We start from the raw sequence: 23,684 nt of genomic DNA on the forward strand, positions 1-23,684 counted from the left end.
TGTTTAAGCTGTGATTTGGGCCATTTATCCTTTCATTACTGAGTCTGGGACCTAGGGGGTAAAGAACAGAGGTATGCTGGTAAATGTTTAAGAACTGGTTCTTCGAGGGGGCACAGGGGCTGGTTTTCAGCATCCACTGATTTCTGTGGGATAAATACTTCCAGTATGGCCAGTGATGAGCTACCAGTGTGAGGTACCTGATGGCAAAGTCAGGAAGGGCACTGCACAATCCAGTCTAGTGGCAAGACACAGCTAGTCCTGGACCACTAGGCAGGTCTTGGCTTCCTAATCGAGAGAGCACCTTGTGTCTCCTTGAGTCTTTACGAAATAGTGGTTGGGCCACATTTTTTCCTACAGTGTGGTCCAGGAAATAGTGTATAATGGACTTTCAGGCGTCATTTCAATGTGACGCACATGGTGGTTGAGTTACTCCTCGTGGTTGGCAGCAATAATTGCAATAACTGGGAATCTGGTTTCACCATCTGCCCCCTTGGTGCTCTCTCTGAGAATGAGGGTCAATTTTCCATTGAGTGAATCATGATAGTCAGAGAATAGGGACTATGAACCCTTTTTGTTTCTTTATTTGTCTATTCTTGAGCACTAGTCAATTAAGAAAGTATCTTATGCCCACTGTGAAGGAGAATGGCTCCTTGAGACATGACCAGAGAGTTTTTGTGTTTCTGTATTGACTTTTAACCTGTGAATGAGAACTGAAGGCATAAATTCTCTGATGCTTGTGTCTGTGTTTTCTTTTTTGTTTTTTGTGTTTTTTTGGGGGAACAGCTGTTACCTCTTTTTGACAAGAGGTGAGATATGAATACACTACGTTAGAATTGATTAATACATCAGATTATAATGTCTTTAAAAGAGAACATAGGCCATTTCTTTGAAAGAATCAATCTGCCAAAATTCACATTAGAGAAAATAAGAATGTGAATAGGCTGAGCTCTATTAAAGAAGCTGAATAAATAATTAATAACCTTCCAAAATAGGAAGCAACAGGCCCAGATGGGTTCATTGTTTAATTCTGCCAAACACTGAAGGAAGAAATTATACTAGTTTTCCACAAGCCCTTTCAGGGAGTAGAAACAGAAGGATTATTCCCCAACCCATTCTATTCTAGGAAATTCTAGACCAGCATTAACCGAATACCAAAACCAAATAAAGACATTACAAGAAAAGAAAATTCCAGGCCAATATGTCTCACAAAATAGGTGTTAAAACCCTCAACAAATGTTAGCAAATCAATTCCAAAAAAGTATAAAAAGAATTATACACCATAACCAAGTGGTATTTATCCCAGGTATGCCAGGCTGGCACAACATTTGAAAAGCAATTAATGATTTATTACATCAACAAACTAAAAAAAAAAAAAGAAAGAAAGAAAGAAAAATCACATGATCATATCAATAGGTGCCAAAAGAGCATTTGACAAAATTCAGTATCAATTCATGATTCAAAAAACTCTCAGGAAACTAGGAATAGAGGTGAACTTTTTCAACTTAATAAGGACTATCCACAAAATATCTAAAAATAACATTGTACTTAATGGTGAGAAACTCAAAGCTTTCCCACTAAGATTAGATACAAAGCAAGGGTGTCCCATCTCACTGCTCCTTTTCAACATTTTACTGGAAGTCCTTGATAATGCAATGAGCCAAGAAAAGGGAATGGAAAGTATACAGACTGGGAAGGAAGATATAAAACTTATTTGTTTGCAGATAACATGATCATCTATATACAAAATCTGAAAGAATCTACAAAAAAAAAAAATTCCTGGAACTAGTAAGTAATTATAGCAAGGTTTCAGGACATAAGGTTAATATAAAAAAGTCAATTGCTTACCTATATATAAACAAGAAACAAATGGAATTTGAAATTAAAAACATAATATCATTTATATTAGCACCCCCCGAAAATGAAGTACTTAGGTATAAATCTAACAAAATGTATCTCTATATAAGGAAAACTATGAAACTCTGCTGAGTTCTACTACTCCAATTAAAGGGCAGAAATGATCAAATCAGATAAAAGAGAGGTGGACCAAGAGGAAGCAGGTGGCCCTGGGGTATGGGTGTTATTGAGGCCAAAGAATGTTTTTAACAGTAGTAATAAAATACTTGACCAACAGGGGCAAAGCAATAAAGACATTTAATTATCTCATATGACAAAAATTTTGAAGGTAGGCGATTCCATGTTTGGCAGGGTGGTTCAAAGGTGTTATCAACAGCCAAAGCTCTCTCTCTCTCTTTTTCAGTTTTGCCATCCTCAGTATACTGGGTTTTGACCCTGATTTGTCACTCATAGTTGCAGGATGGCTGTTGGCAATTCCCTGAAACATGATCTACAAACAACATTTAAAACAAGAAGAGAAGGGAGTGACACGAGCAAGGACTCCTTCCTTGCTTGATTTTTTTTTTTTCCAATCAGAAGGTGAAATTCCTTTTTTTTTTTTTACTTTTTTTTTTATTGAGTTATAGTCATTTTACAATGCTGTGTCAATTTCCAGTGTAGAGCACAATTTTTCAGTTATACATGAACATACATACATTCATTGTCGCATTCTTTTTCACTGTGAGCTACCACAAGATCTTGTATATATTTCCCTGTGCTATACAGTATAAACTTGTTTGTCTATTCTACATATGAAGTGTCAGTATCTACAAATTTCGAACTCCCAGTCTGTCCCTTCCCACCCCCCAGAAGGTGAAATTCTTAGAAGCCCCTCAGATGACTTCTTCATAGGTCTCATTGGTTAGAACTTGGTTACTCGGGCCTCCCTAACTCAAGAGAGTACGGGGAAATAGATATACTGTGAAATAAAATGAGCTCATCTTTATCGCCTTAGATTAATTATCATTCACCACGCCCCACCCCCCACCAGGAGTAGGCATATTCTGCATCCCTACCTTAGGGGAAAAAAATCAGGGTTTTGTTAGAAGAAGGAAGGGAGGAAAGTGGCCTTTTGGTAGATAAGTAACACTATTGGCCAAAGAATAGACGAACTCACCCATGGAGAGCATTTTAAACGAATGACAAAAAAGTTGAGGACAGATAATGAAACCCAGAGGGAGAACAGTATCTGAAAAGCTTTCAAGAGGTAAAAGAGGACATGAGGGGATCAAGAAGGCAGAGTCTGAAAGGTAGTCACTGGGCGAACACCATGGTTATTTCGGAGACAGTGGTTCCCTGTCTCCACAGAGTGTGCCCCAGAGAAGGACTGCTAAGATTCACTCAGTGAAACAGCACAAAAGTCCATCGGGGTCTGTAAGCAGGATTTCTCAGCTTTGGCATCACTGACACTTTGGGCCAGATAATTCTTTGTTGTGGGGGGGGATTGTCTTGTGTACTGTAAGGTGTCTGCAGCATCTTGCTACCCACTGGATGCAGCAGCAGTTCTCCCCGCTCGCCCTATTCCCTGGGTCCGCTCTCAGCGGAGAACCACTAGCTGCATTGTAAGGGTGAACCTCAGGCAAGACTGCAGACGGGCAGCAGTAACTGCAATGGATCTTGGGCGGGGTGGGAAGGGACAAACTGGGAGTTCTAGATTTGCAGATACTGACTGGTATGTATAAAATAGATAAACAAGTTTATACTGCATAGCACAGGGAAATATATTCAATATCTTGTAGTAGCTCACAGTGAAAAAAATATGAAAACGAATATATGTATATTCATGTGTGACTGAAGCATTGTGCTGTACGCCAGAAACGGACACGACATTGTAAACTGACTACAACACAATAAAAAAGAAAAGAAAAGAAATGGATCTTGAAGGCTGGATATCATTTAGGCATAGTTGAGGGGAAAGGACATTGCAGGTAGCGCTGCGCAAAAATAATGATGGGAGATTTCAGATGTGCTTACCGCATACACACAGCATGTACTCTAGTCTGGCTCACGTGGGAGCATGTGAGTGTAAGTTACATTCTTTTGAGTAGGGAAAATTTTTAATCAGAACCAAGGGCTAGGAAGATTACTTGCCATCTGTCTGTTGAGAGAATTGCAGCAAGGAGAGATGAAAGGCAGGAATAACAGTAATCCAAGGGGAAGGTGTAATAAATGGCTCAACTAGGGCAGTGGGAGTGGGAACAGGACTGGGGAGGACTACCAGAGATCTTGTGAAGATAGAATTGGGAAGACTGGATGATGATTGGATGTGAAAGGATCATGTCTTTCCTCCCGACTTTAAATGCTATCTATGAAGACGTGAACGATACTAAAGTTTGGAGTCTGGATGACTGGGAGAATGTTGATGGCGCCAGCCGAGAGAAGGACCACAGCAGGACAAGCAGGTTTAAGAGGGAAGATGATGTGATTGGACTGGGACTAATTGGGCTTGAAATAATAGTGATGAACCAGATATGGGCCTTTGGAAATAAAGTCTGGAGATCAGAAGAGAAATTAGAATGAAAGACATAGCTTTGGAGATGATCAGAGTAGTAGTGACAGCTGAGATACCTAGGAACACAGTATCAAGGCCACATATAGGTGGGATGACATCTGGAAGGCATGAGAAGAAAGAGGGATGATCGTAATTAGGGGAAAAGGATCTACCAGAGACTGGAGAGGGTCCAGAATGGCACCACGGAAGGGAAGAGTTTCAAGGAAAGAGTAGCCAACTTTATGAGTCAGGGTGAGAAATGGAGATTATAGAGAACTAGCAGAAAGATTTACAGCATTCTTTTATGACAGATGGGAATTAACTTATTTTTAAGGAATTCAGAAGAAAGATTTCATAAATCCCCTTGGAATTCTTCTCCTGGCTCAGGTGTGTTTTTAATATTCTAGAATTTCTTTTCTTGCATCTCCAGTCCAGAAGCTTCACTTATTCCTCATGGACAATGAGTGGTTGTTACTTATTCTACAGTGATTGGGATTGAAGTGTGTGAAGGAGACATCGGGGAGAATACAGAGCGGGCCTCCAGTGGTGGTTACTGTATGTGCATTAACTCGTTTCTCTCTTACAACATGCATCCAATTTAGGTACTACTTTCCTTACATTCGTGATTTGAAAAAAATTAGATCAAGTTTCTGAGAGATTAAATAACTTCTGAAATGTTGTACATGACAAATCAGTGAAGCTGGGGATACAAACTCAGGTCTGGTTCTAAGGACCTGTTGTGAAACAATCCAATCAAAAAATGGGGAGAAGACATAAATAGACAGCTCTCCAAAGAAAACATCCAGGTGGCCAACAGGCACATAGATGCTGCTCGACACGGCTAATTATCAGAGAAATGCGAATCAAAACTACAATGAGGTATCACCCCACACCAGGCGGCATGGCCATCATCAAAGAGTCCGCAAATGATAAGTGCTTGGAGAGGGAGTGGAGAAAAGGGAACCCTCCTACACTGCTGGTGGGAATGTAGTTTGGTGCAGCCAGTATGGAAAAACAGTATGGAGATTCCATAAAAACTAAAAGTAGAGTTACCATATGATCCAGCACAATCTCACTCCTGGGCATATATCTGGAAGAGACCAAAACTCTAATTCAAAAAGATACACGCACCCCAATGTTCATAGCAGCCCTATTTACCATAGCCATGACATGGAAGCAACCTAAATGTCCATCGACAGATGACTGGATAAAGAAGATATGAGGTGTGTGTGTATTAAATATTACTCAGCCATAAAAAAGAATGAAACAATGCCACTTGCAGCAACATGGATGGACCCAGAGATTATCATACTAAGTGAAGTAGTCAGACAGAGAAAGACAAGTATCATACAATATCACTTACATGTAGAATCTTAAAAAAAAAATACAAATGAACTTATTTACAGAACAAAAATTGGCTCACAGACATAGAAAACAAAGTTATCATTACAGAAGGGGAAGGGGGGAGGGAAGGATAAATTAGGAGCTTGGGATTAATATATATACATACAACTACATATGAAACAGATAAACAACAAGTTTCTATTGTATAGCACAGGGAACTATATTCAATATCTTGTAATAACCTACAATGGAAAACATATGAAAAAGAGTATATATATAAAACTGAATCATTTTGCTGTGCAAATGAAACTAACAAAGCATTGTAAATCAAATAAACTTCAATTAAAAAAATAAAAAACATTTACAATATCAAAAAAAAAAAAAAGACAACAGATAAGTGCTAGCAGGAATGTGGAAAAAAGGGCATCTGTTGGTGGAAACGTAATTAGGTACAGCACTATGGAAAAACAATATGGAGGTTTTTCAAAAAATTAAAAATAGAACTACCATGTGATCTAGCAATCCTACTGCTGGGTATATATATGAGGGAAATGAAATCTTATAGAGATAATCTGCACTCCCATTTTCATAACAGCGTTATTTACAATAGCCAAGACATGGAAACACTCTTAAGTGTCCATCAAAGGATAAATGAATAAAGAAAATGTGAAATATATATAGTTCAGCCATAAAAAGTAATATGGCCATTTGTAACAGCATGGATGAACACTGAGGACACTAGCCAAGGGAAGTAAGTCAGGCAGAGAGACAAATACTATGATCTCACTTACATGTGGAATCTAAAAACTACAGACCTCATAGAAACAGAGAATAAATTGGCAGTTGCCAGGGGGCAGGGGTTGGGGGTGGAGAAGTGCGTGAAGGTGGTCTAAGGGTACGAACTTCCAGCTACAATAATTTCTGGGCTCTGACGTACAGTGTGGTGGCTGTCGTTAACAATACTGTACTGTGTACTTGAAAGTTGCTGCGTAGAGTAACAATCTTGGCTGCTGCTGATCCTCTTCATTTGGGAAAAGCATTTTTGGTGTCCAGGAGGGAAGTTTTGGGCATGTTTGCACATCACAGTGAAGGACATCTAAGGGACCCTCCTCTCAACGTCAGAGGGAAATGAGGACTGACGCAGCCAGGTTGCCCTCTTATTCTTCCATAGATGCTATGGAATTCCAAGGGGCTATTTAATATAAATTCTCCAACTCCTCTTTCACTTCACTTCTAGATTCCCTTCAAGCTGTTTGTCTTTATATTACCTTCTCTCTTCCTTTGTTGCTCACATTGAAAGGGTCCTTACCTAGAAAGGTCACTGGTTCCAGAAGTCACTGCCAAGGATGCTTTAGAATTTACTCATTAATTCACTCAGGTCTAGTACTCCATCACTTTCTGTGTTTTTACTATGCTTTATTTCTCCTCATAAAATTTACTACTTGTTAGCCAATTAAAAAAAAATCTGTCTTTATTGAGCCATAATTCATCTCATACAATTAACCTATTTAAAGAGAATAATTCAATGGTTTTTACTGTATTCACAAAATTGGGCAAGCTTCACCATAATCTAATTTTAGAACTTTTTTAAAAGAATAACCTTTAAAAAAAAAAAATTTGGGGGGGGTAATTAGGTTTATTTATTTATTTAAAGGGAGGTACTGGGGATTGAACCCAAGACCTCCTACATGCCAAGCACTTGCTCTACTGCTGAGCTATACCTTCCCTCCTAATTCTGGAACATTTTAATTGCTCCCAAAGATACCTTGTATCCATTAGCAGTGACTCCTCACTCCCCCTTCTCCCTAGATTGGCAACAACCATTTATTTTCTGCCTCTGGGGAACCTTCCTATTCTGGATATTTCAGATAAATGGAATTACAATGTGGGATCAATTGTGACTGGCTCCATTCACTTTGTGTAATGTTTTCAAGGTTAACTCATTTTGTAGCATGTATCAGTAGTTCATTTCTTTTCATTGCCAAATAATAGTCTGTTGTGTAAATAGAACACATATTATATATCATTCATCAGTTGATGGACATGTTTCTCCCTGATTTATGTTCGTTTTCTGTTTCCCACACTAAGGGAGGGTAAAATTTTACCATGAGGGTAAAATTTTTGTTGTTGTTTACCACTCTATCCGTAGCATATTGCCCAGTGCCTTGCACGTTGTAAGAGCTCAATCAATTTATCAAATGAATGATTCAGTCATTCATTCTCCTAGCCAGATTGAGTTAAGCACCCACACACACTTGTGTGGAACATTCCGTCTCCAAGGTAGCCCACCAGCTAGCTGTAGAAGATGAATAACACAAAAGTTCTGCCCTCAGTATCTCATAATCCAGTGACGTAACATCAGTGCAAACAAATAAAGTAAAATTAAGAAACTCGATTTTAGTAAAGGAGATGGACAAAGCACAGTTCACAGACAAGGTTCAATTCTGCTTGAGGTACTCAGCTATGACTTCATAGCAAAGACTCCAGCTGAGATGTACAAAAACCGGAAGTTGCCAGATTGAGGAAGAGCAAGAGCTGGGGTCAACCAGAGGGTATTTAAGCAAAAGAGTGGAGCCTGACCTGAAAGCTGGAAAAGTAGCAATGCTGGGGCTTTTGTGTAGAAGTGGAGGGAGGACCCGGAGGGGATGAACTGGGCTAGCTGGCAATGTTCAAATCGGAAAGAATTGTACATGCTCAAAGGAGTAAGATGATTTCCCCAGGTACACAAGAAACTGACAAAAATGGTTGTCTCTGAGGATGGGCTGCGGGACTAGAGGAAGGGGTGGGAGAAACAGAGATTGGCAAGAATTACATTTTTAAAATTCTGCTTTAGATGATGGGGACCCACTATAATTTCGAACAGGGACGTGCAGAAAAGTCACTTTGTGGATCCTGGGAAGTGAGGTGGACAGGCATTCAGCTAAGGAGGGAACGGTAACCATGATCTGTGATCTGGTTTCTTCCTCCTCCTTGACATCCCCTGCACCAGTGATACTAAGTATCGCCACGCTCGGATACACACTCCCAGGCACTAATTCATGGGTGACGTGTTTGAAACGCTGGCATCCTCCATCCTCAGAAGTGAGCGGTGAGTGAGGGGCTGGGGCTGGGCGCCGGGTCGGAATTCTTCCTGCTGGGATGAGACTCTACCCTCTTGGGGGCGGTCTGCGGGGAACGCAGACTCCAGACTCTTCCTGCTGATGCAATCTGCAGGAGAGCCAGCGACCTCCGCCGCGAGGGCCAGTCTGCAGCACGCCCGCCACGTGTGCCCGCCGCCTCCCCAGCCGCGCCCGCAGCCGCCGCGCCGAGCGCCCGGGACGCAGCGGCTCTGCCTCCGCTCAGCTCCACGGGTCCTCACCGCCCAGCGAACAATGAAGGTAACTGCTTAGGATTCTGACTCGGTTTTTAGAAACATGTGTGTTTGGATTGAGCCTGCGATTCCTCAAAGATACAGTTGGCAGAAGGGGGACGGAGGAAGGACCGCGTGGTTAGCTGCCACGCAGACGTTCGCAGTAGCTTCTTTGTCAATCATCGTTGGACAGGACTTTCCAGTCCTTTCTCTCTAGACTTCTGTTTAACCTCTGCTCACAGGATGTGCCGCCTCAAGCTTCTTCACAGCTGCATATGCGAACGGAGATGAAAAGCTGCTCGCAGCCCCTTCCCCTGCTTGTTTTGAAGTCTGGAAAGGAAGAGGAAGTTCTGTTCAATTGCTAAGATGCGCAGGAGGTGGGGGATTTTGGAGAAGAGATCTAGGGGTGCCGCTGGCTGTAAACAGGGGTTTTCTGCTGGGTGTAAGGCAAAAAGGAGGGAGATGCAGAGCCAGGTGACTAGGGCGAGAGAAGGCAGGGAAAATTCCTCGCTCTTAGAAACAGAAGGCTCGGCTTATATATTTATTTTCTTGTGGAAATTAAAGCTTTTAGGAGTTACAAATCAAAGACGCCTAAGGGCATTCTTTTATTAAAGAGAACCCTAGTGTCTTTTATTCTTACGCTAATCAAGGGTCATTAGCCCTGCTGCCTATGCCTGGGAAGGTTCAGTTGTCGAAATGAACAGTTTTAAGTGTTCTATTTTCCTGGACTTACCCATTAGAAAACTGCAGTGATATTAAAAACTGAACAGCAGCTTTTTCAAAGGAAAGTGAAGGATGGGCACGCAGTCCTGCTGTCTAACATCTTAGACGTAGGAGATTCCCAGATGCAGTCTGAACTTTGAGGAGAAATAAAGCCATGTTTCAAAGGAAGGAGAGAAATTTGGTTCTCAACTGGGCTTATCCACAACCCACACCAGTCTGCAGTTTCACTTACAAGAAATAACATGTAAATGTTGCCTTTTCACCGAAACTTTCCACTATGATTAAGCAGGAAATGAGTGGAAACTTAGTTTTGTATTAAAAGGAGATCATGCAAATGTGCCACAGTGAAAAGTTTAGCATCCTTCTTCTCAAGTTAGGTATTCTATTTCTGGCTTGCTCATGCCTGTCTAATTTCAGCTGAAAAACACACCAGGATTGAGTATTAGTGAGTGAAAGGAGAAAATTATGAGAATAAACAGTGTTGCGTTTCCAGCTTTCCCCTGTCCCATGTGGAACTGTAGTTGACTATACATTTTTGCAAGTTCATGGATGCTTTATCATGAGTCCAAAGCCCCCATCCCTTTTACAAGGTACTTTCATAACACAGGAAACTAGAGGACATCTTCAAGAAGTCTCATTTCTGTTTTCTGATATTTTACTGAGATTAAGATAGAAATGGTGGGGGCAGGTATAGCTCAAGCAGTAGAGTTCATGCTTAGTATAGACAAGTTCCTGGGTTCAATTCCCAGTACCTCCTCTAAAAATAAAGTAACCCCCCCCAAATAAAATAAAATAAATTTTAAAAAAGAAAAATTTAAAAAAAAAGAAATAATTATGTACTCTAGGCATGGTTTAAGGAATGCATAAAGTTCCTTTAAGTTTTCATTATTTCAAAAATTTCAAAAGCTTCTCTACTTACTTTTTAGCTAAGAATTGCTCTCAAGACCATCATTAAAAAAAAATGTTATTTGCACATAGCACCATAACAGGCTCTATCAGCCAGTTTTCCAGACATGGTCTTGCCTGGGAGCTTTTATTTTAAAATGGATACTTACAGAATGGGCAACCACATGAGAAAAACAGCATATACATGGAATAGGATGTGTGTAACAATGGTAAGTACATATTATAATTTACTGAATTAAGGTAGAGATTTAAAAGAGACATATCTGAAAGGACAGAGACAAGAGAAATCATTGTCAGGAATGCCTGGTTAAGTGAAGGAAGGAAAGGGCCATTTGTGTGTGTGCAGGGGGCCAGACAGGAGGCTTGGCAGAGTCACATTCCAGACACAGGATGCGGCCCCTCAGGCAAGGCTCAGAGATGCGTAGCTAGTTAAGCAGGCCTAACAAAGGGGCATTGGTAGAACCTTGCGGTGATGAGAATAAAAAGCAAAAAGAAGGGAAAAAAAAGACAAAGAGTTTAATTTTGGCTGATATTTCATTTAGTGAATTTCCATAATAAATAACTTCATTTGATTTCAGAACTACAGAGAGAAAGGAAGTTGGGTTAAGAAAGTTTTCCATTTGTAGGCAAGAATTTCTCTTGCCTGTCAGCTCATTGAACCTGAGAAGGTCTAATGATTTGAAATGGGCTTAAAACCTTATGAAAGAAAGTTGCAAACAGTCACTGGATGATTACAGAGGTTTATGTTAAGAATTAAAATCAAGTTATGATTTCCTTCAGAAGTTGTGTATCTCCTAATTATTTTCATAATTTTAGATTTTATGGTGCAGGTCAGGAGTTTTAGTTCTGTAGGAGAGGAAAAATAATTTTCCCTCTACCTTTCTAGAATCTTGGCTAAGACACCCCTGTAATAAAACACAGATGAACAGGAAAAAAAACAGAAGTTTAATAACACGTATACCTCCTCTATATATGGGAAACCCAGGAAAACCGAGTAACTCCCTGAAATGGCCCAAGCTACGACCTTAAATAGCTTCAGCTAAAGACTGAAGGATGTTGGGTGTGGGGCGAGCCAATTATGGGAGGTTATCAGGCATCGCAAAGGAAACAAGAGTAAGTTGCAGATTCAGGTTGGCACTTTATCCATGGGTCAGAGTTTCTAGAGATTCAGTTATTCTTCTCCTCCTGGCCCAGAGTGGGAGACACCCTTCCAAATGGAGATTTCCCTTGTAAATGTAGATTTCCCTCAGAAAAGGGAAACTTCTGTTTTCAGGTCATCTTTTTGTGTCTGCAGCTTTTCAAAGATAATGAGCCCCAAATAACCCTCTTGTCAAATAGGCATAGTTTGGGGTGGCATATGGCACTCCCCTTCTGCTCATTATGTCTAATATCAAGATAGAGACCAGGGAAGGGCTGACCTAAAACAAATAGACTGCAGTGAATACTTCTCTAGCAAGGGTGGGTTTATTTGGGATTAGCAGAGAGTTTTAATTCTGGGTCTGTGACCACGCCAACTGCATGCAACTCTCCGCAGAGCAAGGAGAACAAGGGAAGAAGTCTTTTCTGGAGGGGAAAGAATGTCGGGAGGGCCACAGTAAACACAGAGTCCTTGCCTTTTCATTGGCTGAGTTGTTGCTGGAGTCTTTATTCTTGTCATTGGGCTCTGCCCTCCTTGTAGGGCAGGAGAACTCCCCTGTCTGGTCTCCTGACTCTATTTTGAGGTTCTTGTAATTTTTCTTTTTTTTTTTTACCAAAGTGAAAAGCTGGATAGTATACTCTGAGACATCTAGGCTTATGAGTAAACCATTGCTGTGCATAAATGAAGAACTGTTTCTAAACTGGCCATCTTGGGTGTTCGGGTTAGTTATAGCTTTTGGGGTTTCAGGTTGTCTGCTTCTCTGAATGGCCTCTTCTCAGTGGGTAGAGGAAGATAAAAATGGGCAGCTTTCTCTTATTTTCTTTTACATTGGGCAACCACAATTCCTCTAGCCGATGGAAACCCAGTGGGATGTTCAGCCTTATTATGCTGCAGGGATTTAGTTACCATATTAGAGTGAGACTCTGGTACCTTCCATGGTAGACATGATTATCCTAGGCATCCTCTACCTTCCACATGATACTATCATTCTTTTCGAGCACAGGAGCAAACTGTGGCTGGTCTATTCATTTTAGGATTGTGAATGTGGGCCATCTTTGTGTGGTAACTTTATCCCCTTCACAGCTGTCCAAATGCTCTAAACATTTAACATGACAAATGATAAACATTCCCACTGGTGGGCTTTTCTGAGCCTCGGTAGCCCATCTGGCCATACATTTCGGTGCCCATTCAACTAAGGCCACTGAAACTGGATTCCATGTACATCATCATGAGGTGCAACTCCCATGTTTAAAATGTTTTAAAATTAAGCATTTTGGGTGCTCTGATGCATAAACATATCTTTGCAAATATTTGCAAACACTGTCATCAGAAGATCTAGTCTGTGATTTACAGTGTCAATGGTGTATATGATGTCTAAGAAGAATCAATCTTTTCTGTCACACAAGGGTTCAAGTACCAGTTACACCTGTGCTTCTAGTCTTCTCAAACCTACAAGCTGAATAATATTACCTCTAGAAATTGGGTGCTTATATCCTTAAAATAACTTAGAAATTACATCATCTTATTAATACAGGGTAGCATAGCATATAAGCATTTTTCTCTTGTCATATAGGCCATGCCCCTTTTGTGGAAAGCTATTTTACAAAATACTTCTCTCATGTTCCGAGATTAATCAGAGAAAGAAAATCTTAAAGAGATAATCATGCTCCAGAAATATAAGAAAAAGGCCAAAAAGAGAGGAAAAAAGAAGACAACTTTAAAAAAAAAGAAGAAATTACATTAAAATAAGCAATAATCCAGAGAAGTCATGCTGAAAATACATGATTCTTTGTGATTGAAGAATTGTGAAATATTTGTAAAATTCAGCAAGTTCCATTAACAGTGGTCCTGTATTTCATCTAAAAAGAACCAATCCATCATTTTTATTTTGACATGTAGCTCTGAATATTTGATCAGTTGCATTGACAGTCTATCCCCTAGTCTGAGAAATGTTTTTGCTATTTTGACTGTAGATGGTAAGACTCCTAGGATATAATTACGGAGTTAAAATTCCATCTGACTCTTTATAAATCTAGGCAGAAGGAACACCTGTTGGGATGTTCTAGGTCAAACACTCTAGAGATGTCTCTTACGTGACCAATAAAGACCTCAGTGAAGCTGGGCATGAAGCCAAGGATGGATTTGCACAGGGTCACCACTCGGCTCTTTATTAACATTTTACCACTACATTAAAGGGGAATTTTGCCAAGTACATTTCATTTCTATTTGGCTGATTCAAATTCAAAGTTATATTGTTTTGATTTTAGTACTAGTTATTGGTACAGGAATCTGAAGTCACCATAAATGTTTCTTTGAACTTTGAAAATAAAAGGTAGAGTCACAATGGAGCTGTAAGGTCTGCGTGGGAAAGCACAATGCATTATTCAGAGGTTCCATGGTTTTCAAGGTGGGCAAATCTTCTAGATACTTGCAAGGTTAGTGTTGGTGGTGTGTGTGGTAGACACACATCCAGGTTTTGGGAAAGATTTCTTTGCTTAACAAAAGTAGAGATGCTTTTAAAATGCCATGTAAGTTACATCACATTGAACGGTAACTCAAAACATTCACATGAGGAAAGCACTGCCGCTGTTGTTAACGCCAGTTTACAGACAAGGAAAATGAAGATCAGAAACTAACTAAAATTGTTTAAGGTCACAAAGAGCACAACTCTGTGAGAAAGTAGGTATTTTGACTCCTAGTCCGGTGTGCTATCTGTCTCACCAGGGGTTCTAGCTTTTTTGGGGGTCTGATCTCACTTTGTAAATCTTAGGAGTGAAATGGACAATCTCCCCAGCAAAATGTACAAACACAATAGGCACAAAATCTTATATCTAAATTATTTGTTGTTAAAACCAGGTCCACACAGTCCATATAGCATGGAAGACTAGTGGTAAATACTGAAATGATCTAGTTATTCAGAAAAGTGGAGCGCTGTTGGCTCTGGCTTCTGCCATCAACTGAGATAATGTAAATATATAAGCAAGAGTTCCATGCTGCCCTTCAAACACTGAAAACCCTCAAATAATCACCTGCCTTTAGTCTAAACAGAAAGACATTGGATATTTTCTTTGTTTTTTAGCAACACATGAGTTATTAGTTTCTTTATCTCATAAAGATCTAAGGTGTAGAGTGTAGGGGAGGAAAAAAAAAGTTTTCCTCTATCCGCTTAGGTTCATTTTCTGGCATTTTACAAATTAGGCTGACAAGAGATTAACAAGAGAAAAACAGAGTTTGTTAGCCCTTGAAGCTTGCATACACGCAGAAGAAACTCGGTGATGAGTACTAATGGGGTGGGTAGAACTTGGGTTTGTATAGCATCTGAACAAACGAAAACAAATTTGTAACGACATGAAAAGGCAAAGGCAAACTTCTTAGGTTTCCAAGGGCAGCAAACTGTGGAAGGTAAATCAAATCCATGGGGGATACTAATGGGGTGAGATTTGTTTGTGCAGGTCCATCTCAGTACTGACTTGTCTGTCTTCTTCAGGGCTTAAAACTTCTCCAGGAAAGGGGATTTTTAGCAATCCTCATGTCTCAGAAGTTTCTTTTGGTCAGAGGAGGGAAGCTCCGGGAAGACTTCCTTCTGCCCCCTGTTGGATCTCTCACACCTTCAGCTTAAATTAATCCTTATCCCCAAGTGACGTATTTTGGGGTGTGATATTTTGATCCTCTACACTAGTCACAGAAGAGAACTTGTTTCACAAAACCGAATTTCTTTGTTTTTTTTTTAAATTTTTTTTATTGAAGTATAGTTGATTTACAATGTTAATTTCAAATGTATGCAAAGAGATTCAATTATACATATACAAATATAAATTTTTTTTAAGATTCTTTTCCATTATATGTTATTACAAGAAATTGAATATAATTCCCTGTGCTATACAGTAGGTCCCTGTTTATCTGTTTTCTATATAGCAATGTGTATCTGCTGAATTTCTTTGATTTTAACCTCGTTTTGAAGTATATACATGGCTGCTTCATTAAACAGGGTTAATACTCAATTTTATAGTAGAGTTTAGTAGTTTGGGGTGCCTAACCTTCCCATTTCGTTGATAACTTCCCTACCTGCAGTTCCTGTCAAAGGGACAGGTCTACATGGCTACTTTCCTACCAGATGACCCCTCCTCTGCCACAGCGGATTGTGGCAAGGGTGGATAACTGGCCCAAGTCCAGCCATCTTTCACTTTCTTACTCTCATCCCCCACATTTAATCAGATATCATAGCCTGTCGGTTCTGTTTTATCTGTATCTCTGTGTCTGCTCTTGCCCACTGTTGGTGTACTGACCATGATCTCATTACCTCCTGCTTGAATTATTTCAAAAGTCTCTCATCTGGTCTGAAGCTTAATTTTCCTTAATTTTCCCAAGGCATTATTTTGATTATGTTATTCACCCACGAAAATACCTCCGTGACTTCCCCATTGTCCGCTGAACTTAACTTAGTGCACGAGGTCCTTTTCTAATCTCTTCTGTCTTGTATGTGGACACACTCCTCCAATCATAACAGGATTTGCCATTCCTCAAAATGCGCTTCCACATTTCCATATATTTATTTCTAACTCTTTCCTCCCTATGTATACCTCCTTCCCACCTGTGCCCACCTTCACACTGCTCCCCTGTGGCTCCCTCCCCAGGAGAACAGTGACTGTACTTCACAGTGGGATGAGTATGGGGGGGGAAGATGGGAAGGTAAGAGTAGGGTCACATTTTGAAGTCAAGAAATAAGAAATTGATCATATCCTGCAATCCCTGCCCTCACCTTTCCTCTCTACATACACCTTGTACCATCGTAGGCATTTTTCAGAGATTCTGGTTGAACTAAATCAACTACCTATTTCTAGACTTCCTAGATCCAGTTTAAGCGATTCTCTTTTATACTTGTTTTCAAACAGCAGATACCTTTTCCCACATCTGGATTTGCTTGGAGTCTAAGTTTAACTGACTCCCAAAAGATAGAGGGTTATAAAAACACAGACAACAGTAAGTATTTACCTACTTTAATGCCTATTGCCAAATCATCTTATGCAGCTACTATTTTCTGATTGATTTTTTAGAGAGTGTCAATGGTGAAACGGTGTATTGATGTAAGCATACACTGAAAACATTTCTGGGAAAGGTCAGGTGAAGAAGATGCCGCATAGTAATAGGAACTGAACCCATGAAAATCATAAGAAACAAATGCAGCAGTGCCAGTCCACTGAATCACCGCTGTCTTCAGATCTGGGCAGTATGTGAAGAGTATGGGCCTCGGCCGCAACCCAGGGAAGTGACTTAGAATATAGAGCGTCCTGTGTCTGGGAATGTTAACCGATTCCCAGATACTTAAAACAATACTGTTTAACATGGGGATTTTTTGTTGTTGCTGCAAACAAAGCTGTTTTTAAGCAAACTAATGAATGCGTACACTGACAAACAAATCCAACAAAAGAGGCACTTAGAGGCAGTGTTCATTGAATACTGGAATTTTGAAAGAAAAAACCTATTAGGTCATTTGAGGCATTTGCTTCTGCTGAAGAAGGATTGTTCTTTGGAGCTGATTTTTCTAGCTTTCAGTTCTGTCCCATTTAAATACCTCGAGAACCAAGAATTTGCAAACCTTCTGTGGACAATTCTGCCACTTACTATATTCACTGTTTAAAAGTTTCCTGATAATTAACTTACCTTCCTTTTCTTTTGGTTATACTTTCTATTTGCTCTACTTAGTAATGTCAGTAATTCAGTAAGTGGATACAGGATTTCTATAAGGTTTATGCTCTTTTAATGATTTCATGCATGCAGCTTACATTAGCATTGTGTCTGCTGGTCAACCAGGCACTTTTCCTCATCTTGACCAATGTTCTCAGGACATTATTCACAGCAGCCCATCAGTCTACCGTTTGACATTGAAGGACAACACTTTGATACTGGGAATGAGGGGTCATTTGCAACCACATTAACTTGACAACATAATTTGAGATAGATTTAATAATTTAACACCATTGTTAATATTTCATTTAATTAGAAGTGACTTGTAGTTACTGGTATGTGTGTGAAATGACATATGAATGAGCGTATTTATTGCAGCCTTGTTTGTAATGACAAAAGATTGGAAATCCACCCACATATTCATCAGGTGTAAGAAAGACGTAAGAAAAAGCTAGTGGAGGAAAGAATGAGTAAGCTCTTTCTACATCGATTAGAGGAAAATCTCCAGGAGTCTTTCCACTGTATACACTTATATATTTGATTTTTGACACATGAGAGTTTATTACATTCAAAATTGAAATTAAATTAACTAAATGAAAGTCCCTTGTAGTGAAGTTAATTTGACTCTAGAGCCATTAATCAAGAAAATCTGAAATATTGGGTAACTCAAAAAAATCAGTTAAGTCCAAGGATATATTTCTTGACAAAATCTCCGAACTATTATATTTAATTGAAACTAATTTTAAAAATTATCTATTGAGAAAGTAGGTTAAACTCCATATGTACCACAAACTTTACAGTAACTGTTATATTAAGGGTATAAATACTCTTCTTCAGACCTAACGTTTATATATGACAGTAATGACCAGCAAACAATGACTGATTTAAGTTTCATTTAATTAAGCACAGAGCTCTTAGACCACCAGGCTTTGTAGCAAGTAACAGGCAAATGGAGATAATTCAAACACTTCTCTTGAGAAATCACCTGACTGGAGGAGAAAGATGTATAAAAAGCAACGCAATAAACTATAATCGGGGCTACAACAGAAATCGGCACAAGGCACAGTGGTGCATGAAAAAGCCTCGTCAGAGAAATCGCGAAAAGCTTTCCAGTGGACGTACTTCTTGAGCAGAAGCCTGAGAGAGGCCGGATGAACAAGGAAGTAAGAGCGTTTTAAGGGGAAGGGAGCAGAGCTCAGTGGTAGAGTGTGTGCTTAGTGTGCGTAAGGTCCTGGGTTCAATCCCCAGTAGCTCCATTAAATAAACAAATCAACGAACCCAATCCCTCCACTGTCACCCAACTCCAGGCCTAGATTCAATCACTCATTCCTTTACTTGAAAAGAGCAGGTCTGGCCTCCCTTCCAGATCACTGATAAATACAGAGGCCTGAGTACCCAACATCCTCGAGGGAGGAACTGTTACAACTCACAACACTGGCAACCTGGCAGCCAGTTAAATTCACCACATTACATTTTGCTCTCAATGCCTCCATCCTTCACTCTCCCTTGATGCTCTGTGTTTTCTCTCTTGATTCAACCCTCACTAGGCACCCCCACCCAAACCTGTCCACAGTACCCTTTTGCATCTCAATGTCAGCCTGTCCCCCTCCCCTTCCCTAAATGTTCCCTGCTCCTCTTGCCCTCAGGTGAGGGTGCTTCTCTGCCTTTCTCTGCTCTTCCCTCTCAGAGTTAGAGGGGGCGGGTCTCCTTCACCCTGCCCAGTGCTGTCTCCATATCAGACCCCTCCTAGAAAACCCCTGTCCACTGCTCAGACCAGCAGTTTGTGCCACCCTCTCTCTGCCTCATAACTATCATCAAAACTATCATCCTGGTCACTCTGCCCGATTATCCACTGAAGATTGTAGTACTTGGCTCCTGGCTCTTTCTTCCATTTCTCCATATTATTTCAAGGTGCTTGGATGGCCCAATCCCCTTTCTTGCATCTTTGTCCTTTTAATTTCTCATCTCCATTAATGTACTACATTTCTCGTATGCCACCCATACCTCATTGGCCCAGTTAGAGCCACCATCTTCCCTTCACTGGGTATATATGTTTCTAGTCTTGCTCATCTTGTACTTCCCCCGTCCTCCACCTCTAATCTGCTCTCAGCACATCTATCATCTGCTTAAAAATCTCCTCAACCCCTTCCTCTTCTGCTCTGAATAAAACCCAAAGTCCCATGCTCTAGGAACCCCCAAAAGACTTCGTCCACCAGATAACCATACAATCCCCTGTGATTTCCAGTCCTTTAGAGCGCTAATTGCAGCTTACAGTTATTTCTTAGTGTGATTGTCTGAATGGTTTTGGGACTGATGTCTGGCTCTCCCACTAAATCGTACATTTCCTGAGGGCAGGGAGCATATCGTTTTTTGCCTCTGCAAACACATGTAACCCAATGCCTGGGCCTATAATAGGTGGTTGGTGAGTGTGGTAGGCTGAGTGATGAACCCCCAATGATGGCCCCCAATGATGTCCATGGCCTGATCCCCTGATGCTTTTATAGTAATGGAGAATTTTCAGATATGACTAAGTTACAGATCTTGAGATAGGGAGATTATCCTTGATTTTCTGATTGGGTTCAATGTAATCATAAGGGTGTTTACAAGAGGAAGGGAGCCACAGGCAGAGAAGGAGATGTGACAGTGGAAGCGGAGGTGGGAGGGAGCAGGGAATGAGTGAGGGAGGGAAGCAGAGAGAGATGAGGGAGACTAGATGATGCTATACTGCTTGCTCTGAAGATGGCGGAAAAGGCCATGAGGCAAAGAATACAGGTGGCTTCTAGAAGCTGGAAAAGCCAAGGAAACAGATTCTCATCCTAGAGCCTCCAGAAGGAATGTAGCTCTGCTGATTTGACTTCGGACTTCTAACCTTCCAAACTGTAAGATAACAAATTTCTGTTATTTTTAAGCCATAAAGTTCATGGTAATTTGTTATAGCAGAAGTGGAAAATAAACATTGATTTTGGTGCCTGGAAATGGGTGCTGCTGTAACAAACACCTGAGAATATGGAAGTGGCTTTGAACTGGGCATTGGGCAGAGGATGGAAGATACTGAGCATGAAGGGACAAGCCTAGATTGCCTTGAACTAATTATTGGTAGAAATACGGATGTTAGAAGCATGGCTGATTGGGGAACATGTTCATGGGAACTGGAGGAAAGGGGATCTTTGTTACAAAGTAGAAGGGAGCTCAGTGGCTCGTGTATGGCAGTTACTTGGAAAGCAGAACTTGTAAGTGATGAACTGAGATGTCTAGCTGAGGCTTCCAAGCAAAGTATTCAAGTTGCAGCCTGGTTTCTTCTTTCTGGTTATAGTGAAATGCAAGAGGAGAGATAAACTGAGGGGAGAACCATTAAGCCAAATGGAACCAAGTTTTGATGATTTGGGAAATTCTCGGACTCCCCAGATTATAAAAGAGGCTGCATTAGGAGGTTCACCATTAGGAAAGCATGCTCTGGTGAGACAGCTGAAACTGAGTTAGGAGGGATGCAGTGGTGCATGAAAAAGACTCGTCAGAGAAATCGTGAAAAGCTTTACAGTGGACGTGGTCTCTAGCTTCCTGTTCTTCCCCATTCCACTCCATCAATGAGTCTCTCATAGAGCTCCCTTTCCTGGCGGCTGGAGCTCTCCCACCATCTAACCCCGCTCTGGTATGCTCTGTTTCTGTGGCCCTCGGGAACAGATCATCTTTTTCTGCATCTGTGTACGATTTAGTGGGAGAGCCAGACATCAGTCCCAGAACCATTCAGACAATCACACTAAGAAATAACTGTAAGCTGCAATTAGCGCTCTAAAGGACTGGAAATCACAGGAGATTGTATGGTTATCCCTCGAGGATGTTGGGTAGGCCTCTGTATTTATCAGTGATCTGGAAGGGAGGCCAGACCTGCTCTTTTCAAGTAAAGGAATGAGTGACTGAATCTAGGCCTCTCTCAGGCTTCTGCTCGTCGTACATTTCTTGCGGGCAGGGAGCATACCCAGTTTTTTGCCTCTGCAAACACATGTAACCCAATACCTGGGCCTATAAAAGGTGGTTGGTGAGTGTGGTAGGCTGAGTGATGAACCCCCAGTGATGACCCCAGCAACTCACTGGATCCACTCAGTCCAAGGAATAGCCACTGCCACACTTAGACCAGAGAGCAGGGCCATCTTGTCCTTCAGTCTTGGGGTAGCAGACAAGTGCTAATATAGCAGTAAGACAATTAGAGAGAAAGGGAGAGATAATAATAATGTTAGGGAGCCACCAAATGACCCAAAGACAGAAATCTCTTGATCAAGAGATCCTAAAACTAAAAGAACCAGAGCAGCTGGTGCCAAAAGGGAAACAAAGCTGAGATGTGGAAAGTGATACAACTAACAGCAAAGGAGGAAGAATATCCACTCCCTTCTTTTCATTTCTGTCGGGATGGCTACTTCAGATGGTTGTGATGCATCTGTTGAGCAAACGTTTGAAGAGTACTTACCATGTAAGCATCAGGCACTGCCCAAGGTCTTGAGGCAGAAGATGAAGGGATGGAGAACAGCGGAGGTGACAGTCTCATGGCATCTGCAGGGGAAAGCCACGTCCAATGAGGGATGTGAGCACAATCTGGGGCCAGTGCTGGGAAGCCAGTACTGATTTATACTGGCTGGTCAGGGAAAAGCTTCACAGGGAAGGTGAACTTTATGTGAAGATCCAGGTACCATGAAAAACCACAGGATGATCTGGAGGGAGGGTCCCACGCAAAGTGAGCAGCAGATTTAGCAGACTTTTGGAGGAAGCAAGTTTTAATTCACTTGAGGACTGCACCAAATCCACACATTTAATGAACCCTAGTGGAAAACTGGCTTTTATGTACGCTGCTCCAGTAATCTGAAGAAAGGCTAAAAAGAATGGTCGAAGTGCCAGCCGTGTGGAGAGGTGGTGCATTTGTCAAGAGGATTTATGAGGCATCTCAGGTCAAATCAGCACGTCTCAGCCAGGCAGCAGGGTTTTAAGGAAGCCATGCCTCAGGGTCTGTTTGGAGACAGATGACAGTCCTGTGGATCCTTTCCTCTCTCAAAAATTATAAGTAATTTAAGTTTCACAGATGCTAAATTTTCTCAAATAGTTATCAAATATGAGGATTCAATATGAATCTTCATTTCAATAATTATTACTGAGTGAGCTTACTGGGTGCCAGTGCAGGTTTTATGTGAATTACCTCATTTGGTCCTCATGACAACTCTGTTATTACTAGCATTTCACAAGTGGAGAAATTGAGGCACAGAAAGGTTGAATAACTAGTCTAAGCGTGCAAAGCTATTGAATCTGGCCATGTCACTCCAGAATCTATGTGCTTCACCGCTGAAGGATCTCCCCACAAGCTTGTTAAACCTAATCTTAGAACAAAGAAACAACTATGACATACTCTGTTTGGTAGTTTGCCAGATGCTCTAATTTACGTATTTTTTAACCTCTGTTAGGAAGGTGGCTGAGGTTCAACATTAATGTGAGACATCAGGTGATTTGCCCAAGGTTACAGATCTACTAAATAATGGAGCTGGAGCTTGAAACAAAGTCTTGTAATGAACTTGGAACTCATGACTTCGTGACTCAGAAAAATTTCCAAAGAGTATTTCCATCCAGAAATGTGTGGAAGTTTGGGGAAGTAGGCAAAATATTTTGTAAATAGGTAAAAGCAGTTCTAGTAAGTGTGGTTCAATATATCTGTGACACAGAGCCTAAACAAATGGCCACTTTAAAATCTGTCTTTCTCTTATGCCTAACACAATTGAGTGTATATAGGTATGTTTTCTGCTCTCTTTCTCCCTCTCTTCCTATATGTTTGTGTGCGTAAAACCTATCAGCTTATCCATTCATTTTTAAAAAATTGCTGTAAAAGTTTAGTTAGCATCCATTATATCATTTAAAAATTATTTATTGTATTATTATTGGGGGGAGGTAATTAGGTTTATTTACTTATCATTTATTTTTTTAATGGCGGTACCATAGATTGAACCCAGAACCTTGTGCACGCTAATAAGCATGGGCTCTACCACTTGAGCTATACCCTCCCCCCATTTTTTAAATTCAAACAAAACCATGGGGGATTTATACATTCAATCAGTTTATTCAGAAAAGCATCTCTGAGGTTCACACAGTTGCCTGGATGTGTACTAAGCTCTGAAAATCCA

At 40.7% G+C, this 23,684-nt stretch overlaps 1 protein-coding gene across 1 annotated transcript in view; it reads left to right on the forward strand.

The window, feature by feature from the left end:
* The first annotated feature begins 8,843 nt into the window (after positions 1-8,843).
* The window catches only part of BCAT1 (branched chain amino acid transaminase 1), a 77,650-nt gene continuing 62,809 nt past the window's right edge, over positions 8,844-23,684 (forward strand). The window contains exon 1 of the mRNA XM_031670611.2: positions 8,844-9,105. Within this exon, the coding sequence (XP_031526471.1) occupies positions 8,929-9,105 (177 nt within the window). The 5' untranslated portion in view covers positions 8,844-8,928. The remainder of the gene's footprint in view (positions 9,106-23,684) is intronic.

The sequence above is a fragment of the Vicugna pacos genome, chromosome 34 (assembly GCF_048564905.1).
Source record: "Vicugna pacos chromosome 34, VicPac4, whole genome shotgun sequence".
Lineage (NCBI taxonomy): Eukaryota > Metazoa > Chordata > Mammalia > Artiodactyla > Camelidae > Vicugna > Vicugna pacos.